This window comes from Gadus morhua, chromosome 16 (genome assembly GCF_902167405.1).
Source record: "Gadus morhua chromosome 16, gadMor3.0, whole genome shotgun sequence".
Classification (NCBI taxonomy): Eukaryota; Metazoa; Chordata; class Actinopteri; order Gadiformes; family Gadidae; genus Gadus; species Gadus morhua.
In genome coordinates, this window is record NC_044063.1 from 1,958,613 (window position 1) to 1,964,066 (window position 5,454).

Consider the following 5,454-nt stretch of genomic DNA (forward strand, 5'->3'; position numbering starts at 1 on the left):
CCCCCTCCCCCTCCTCCTCCCCCTCCTCCCCCCCCTCCCCCTCCTCCCTCTCCCCCTCCTCCCCCTCCTCCCTCCTCCCTCTCCTCCTCCTCCTCCTCCTCTCCTCCTCCTCTCCCCCTCCTCCCCCTCCTCCCTCTCCTCCCACAGTGCTCCAGTTCGGGTTCATCACTATCTTCGTGGCGGCCTGCCCGCTGGCCCCTCTCTTTGCTCTGTTCAACAACTGGCTGGAGGTGCGTCTGGACGCCCATAAGTTTGTGTGTGAGTACCGGCGGCCAGTGGCCGAGCGCGTCCCCGACATCGGCATCTGGTTCACCATCCTGGAGCTCATCTCCCACCTGGCCGTGCTCAGCAACGTAGGTACACACACACACAGACAGGCAGGCAGACAGACAGGCAGGGAGACAGGGAGACAGGCAGGTAGACAGGCAGACAGGCAGACAGGCAGGCAGGGAGACAGGGAGACAGGCAGGCAGGCAGGCAGACAGACATTGAGGGAGGGAGACAGGCAGGTAGACAGGCAGGCAGGCAGACAGGCAAGGAGACAGGCAGGGAGACAGACAGACAGACAGGGAGACAGGCAGGGAGACAGGGAGACAGGCAGGCAGGCAGACAGCGATAAACAGATAGACAGGCAGACAGACAGGCAGACAGACAGACAGACAGGGAGACAGGCAGAAAGGCAGACACACAAAGAGGAAGACACAGGTATGGAAACGACAGGGAGGGAGACAGACAGACAGACATGTAGACAGGCAGACAGACAGAAAGGCCGGCAGGCAGACAGGGAGACACAGATAGACAGGCAGACACACAGACAGGCAGACAGGGAGATAGATGGGTAGGTAAACCGACATGGAGACAGACAGTGAAACAGAGAGACAGACATCATCCAGACCAGAGAAGGAAACATGTAGAACGCTCGACCAGAATGAGAGACTGACCGTGTGCGTGTGTGTGCGTGCGTGTGTGTGTGTGTGTGTGTGTGTGTGTGTGTGTGTGTGTGTTTGTGTGTGTGTGTGTGTGTCCAGGCCTTCCTGCTGGCCTTCAGCTCCTCCTTCGTACCCCGGCTCCACTACCGCTGGACCCACGACGGCAGCCTCGCAGGCTACGTCAACTCCACCCTCTCCTACGCCCCTCCCAACGCCACCAGCCAATCAAACCCCGTCTGCAGGTCTGAAGCCCCGCCCCCCTCCAGGCACACACGCCCAGAAACTCAACTTTATGTTCCCCATACACACGTCTTTCGTGTTGCAGGTTTCGCGGCTACAGAGATCAGACGGGGAACTTCCTGCCCGAGTTCTACCAGCTGTTGGCTCTGAGGCTGGCCTTCGTCATCATCTTCGAAGCAAGTTTACATTTATACACCATCAGGCCTGGAGACATGTCATTAAGGAGCAGGTAGGGGTTAGACAGTACAGAGACAGGTCATTAAGGAGCAGGTAGGGGTTAGACAGTACAGAGACAGGTCATTGAGGAGCAGGTAGGGGTTAGACAGTACAGAGACAGGTCATTAAGGAGCAGGTAGGGGTTAGACAGTACAGAGACAGGTCATTGAGGAGCAGGTAGGGGTTAGACAGTACAGAGACAGGTCATTAAGGAGCAGGTAGGGGTTAGACAGTACAGAGACAGGTCATTAAGGAGCAGGTAGGGGTTAGACAGTTCAGAGACAGGTCATTAAGGAGCAGGTAGGGGTTAGACAGTACATAGACAGGTCATTAAGGAGCAGGTAGGGGTTAGACAGTACAGAGAGGTCATTAAGGAGCAGGTAGGGGTTAGACAGTACAGAGAGGTCATTAAGGAGCAGGCAGGGGTTAGACAGTACATAGACAGGTCATTAAGGAGCAGGTAGGGGTTAGACAGTACAGAGACAGGTCATTATGGAGCAGGTAGGGGTTAGACAGTACAGAGACAGGTCATTAAGGAGCAGGTAGGGGTTAGACAGTACAGAGACAGGTCACTAGGGAGCAGGTAGGGGTTAGACAGTACAGAGACAGGTCACTAGGGAGCAGGTAGGGGTTAGACAGTACAGAGACAGGTCACTAGGGAGCAGGTAGGGGTTAGACAGTGCTAGGGGTGGTGTGGGTGGAGATGGTCTAACAGGAGGCTGCTCCACCTCCCTCCAGCACGTGGTGTTCCTGAGTGGCCATGTGATCGACCTGATGGTCCCTGATGTCCCAGAGGAGGTGGAGACCAAGATCAAGAGAGAGTTCTACATGGCCAAGGAGGCTCTGGCAGAGCACCAGGTAACAGGAGGGGGACTAGGACCAGCAGCCCCATGCTGGTCTGTCCTGTGTCTCCTCCACTGGTTCTACTGGTCTGTCCTGTGTCTCCTCCACTGGTTCTACTGGTCTGTCCTGTGTCTCCTCCACTGGTTCTACTGGTCTGTCCTGTGTCTCCTCCACTGGTTCTACTGGTCTGTCCTGTTTCTCCTCCACTGGTTCTACTGGTCTGTCCTGTGTCTCCTCCACTGGTTGATACTGGTTCTACTGGTCTGTCCGGTGTTTCCTCCACTGGTTGATACTGGTTCTACTGGTCTGTCCGGTGTCTCCTCCACTGGTTCTACTGGTCTGTCCTGTGTCTCCTCCACTGGTTCTACTGGTCTGTCCTGTGTCTCCTCCACTGGTTCTACTGGTCTGTCCTGTGTCTCCTCCACTGGTTCTACTGGTCTGTCCTGTGTCTCCTCCACTGGTTGATACTGGTTCTACTGGTCTGTCCGGTGTTTCCTCCACTGGTTGATACTGGTTCTACTGGTCTGTCCTGTGTCTCCTCCACTGGTTCTACTGGTCTGTCCTGTGTCTCCTCCACTGGTTCTACTGGTCTGTCCTGTGTCTCCTCCACTGGTTCTACTGGTCTGTCCTGTGTCTCGTCCACTGGTTGATGCTGGTTCTACTGGTCTGTCCTGTGTCTCGTCCACTGGTTGATGCTGGTTCTGTTTGCGGTGCAGTCGGCCGACCGGACGCTGATCCCAGGGCAGATGGAGCTGGGCGGCGTGCGCCAGCGGGTGACGGACGCTGTCCTCCAGGGCACGCTGGTGAACCTCCTCCAGTCCTACTCAGACCCGTCCCAGGACACCTCCACATGAACCCCCCCTCCACACACCGCCAGGACGCACACAATTAAACACAATGCATCAATATCCCTTCATATGCAGAACTCTGGTCTTTCTTTGCTCCAATTTCTCCCCCTGGCCTATTGGCTCCACCCACTAACCCTACAGCCCCTCCCACTCGCGTTGTAGCTCCTCCCTCCTTGCGCCATGGATAACATCGATGGGTAAGGGTAAGGATTAGGGTTCTGTTTTAGGGTTAGGGTTCTGTTTTAGGGACACCAAAATGAAAACGAGGATAGCTTAAATCAGGGATGCCAGGGTGACGGCCCGCGGGCCGTATCCGGCCCGACTGTATGTCACATCCGGCCCGCGGGTGATAAGGGGAGAATATATGTATTTTTTTAATTTTTATAAAAAAAAAAAAAAATTAAATACTTTTTTTTTTTTTTGGGAATCCGTCAGTTGGTATGTTACTGCTGCTGGTCTGTTACGATTCAATAACTTTTCATCCCCCATTCTCCCTTCCATTTCGAAACGTGTTTAGAAAACACGCTTGTTTCATTAAAATTGATTAATTTATTAAGGCCGCCACCAGGGGGCGCCCCCAACACTTTTGCCGCCCTAGGCGATCGCCTAGTTCACCTATGCAAGCCTTCAATAAATAAAATACAATTTATTAACAGTTTACACTTGTGTTATTTATCATTTATAAATGTAGGCTACTATTACATAGGCCTGCTTTAGGCTATGTAATTGTAGGCCTCATTGTGAGGCTATTTTAGGGCCAATGCAATTTATTTTCGATCGGTAGGCCTTCAAGCATAATTTAAAATAGCCTACCTATCCATGTGTTGAGTCAGTCTTTGGCCTTTTCAGGCCTTTTCAGTCCGATAGTGTAATCCGGCCCCCTGAGATCTCACTTCAAAAAAATCTGGCCCCCTGACCAATTTCACCCTGGCATCCCTTAAATAATACATCTTGGAAGTGTGCGAAGTGCAGAATCTATTGTTGCCGTTCGTGCCAGTTTACCACTAGATGGCACCAGAGTAGCAGCGTGTTACAATGCTTTATAATAATAGGACATTTATTAAAGGGAAATTACCTCAAAATCGGTTGGTTGCTACGATGGTCCGGGTGTTTTTGAGTCACAGGCCTCGGGTGGATGTGAAACTGATGCAAGAATTGCAATCAAAGAAACACCCTTTCACAAATACCGGATTCCCAACACTCATACAGTATTCATTTATGATTCTACCGAAAGAAGAACTCTGCAAATGCTGTTTCAACGGAAAGGGGAGTGACACTCGTTATAGAACGATAAGAAACATCAACATTAGGTAATACATTAAGGAGGTATATGTTAATGTGGGCCTGGCTCAGCGATCCCTGATTGGATTTACTGAAAAGATACAAAAACACTGGAACTTGAATATTGGAGCTATACGATTGTTTTATCTCTTTTTTTTTATGGTAGCTATATTATATACATATATAACGATATATATAACTATATATCTATAGCACTATATACAAATATAAAACGAATTATATCTATATCAAAAGTATTGTGTGTATTAACATATTTCAGAAGCAGGCCTAAGGTCGGGTTAAGCAGCAGTAACATAATATCGTATATTTGACTTGTATGAACTCGCTAAGTGCTTCATTCAGCTCCATTGCTTCCAGTGAGTTCATTGACTCCTTCAGTTGGTTCGCTCCGGGAAAGTCCGCACCGGGCTGAGTTCCAAACGGCAAGTGGCTCATATGGTTTGTGTGTGGTTTCCTGTTAACTGACAACAGCTACTGCAGACACATATCCAGGCGTTACCACAGGTCCAGGCATCTCTCTGACGGATTGTTGAGGTCTACTGACACACACACACACACACACACACACACACACACACACACACACACACACACACACACACACACACACACACACACAGGCACCCAGACACAAACACACTCACACACACGTACACACACACACAAACGTACACACGTACACACACACACACACACACAGGCAACGAGACACAAACACACTCTCTCTCTCTCACACACACACACACACACACACACACACACACACACACACACACACACACACACACACACACACACACACTCCCACTCTCTAGTTGGGTACTATCTGTGAGTCCCAGTCTGAATCCCTTTCCTCTGAATTTAAATAAAACAGGAAGGGATGAGTAGTGATGAAATATGAATGAAAAACGATGGCTTTGACTATCTATTCTGGGGAGCTGTTTGTTGCAATTTCCTGTTTTGAAGTCAGTCCAGCGTTATGACACAAACCGGAGGGCTAATAATCCTCCAACGGAAAATATGATTTTGCAAATGTTTGTCAAAATAAGTAGAAATATTGCCCCACCAGTCGTGAA

General features: G+C 50.3%; 1 protein-coding gene across 7 annotated transcripts in view; it reads left to right on the forward strand.

Annotated features, from left to right (window-relative positions):
* LOC115561053 (anoctamin-7) overlaps positions 1 to 3,144 on the forward strand; it is a 24,640-nt gene extending 21,496 nt beyond the window's left edge. For 2 of the 7 annotated variants that reach the window (XM_030380844.1, XM_030380841.1), the window contains 5 exons: positions 148 to 357; positions 1,029 to 1,171; positions 1,255 to 1,398; positions 2,124 to 2,243; positions 2,945 to 3,144. In XM_030380844.1, coding sequence (XP_030236704.1) covers positions 148 to 357; positions 1,029 to 1,171; positions 1,255 to 1,398; positions 2,124 to 2,243; positions 2,945 to 3,082 — 755 coding nt within the window. In that variant the 3' untranslated portion in view covers positions 3,083 to 3,144. The remainder of the gene's footprint in view (positions 1 to 147; positions 358 to 1,028; positions 1,172 to 1,254; positions 1,399 to 2,123; positions 2,244 to 2,944) is intronic. The other 5 variants (XM_030380846.1, XM_030380842.1, XR_003979875.1 and 2 more) reach the window with 4 other exon arrangements.
* Positions 3,145 to 5,454: the final 2,310 nt, after the last annotated feature.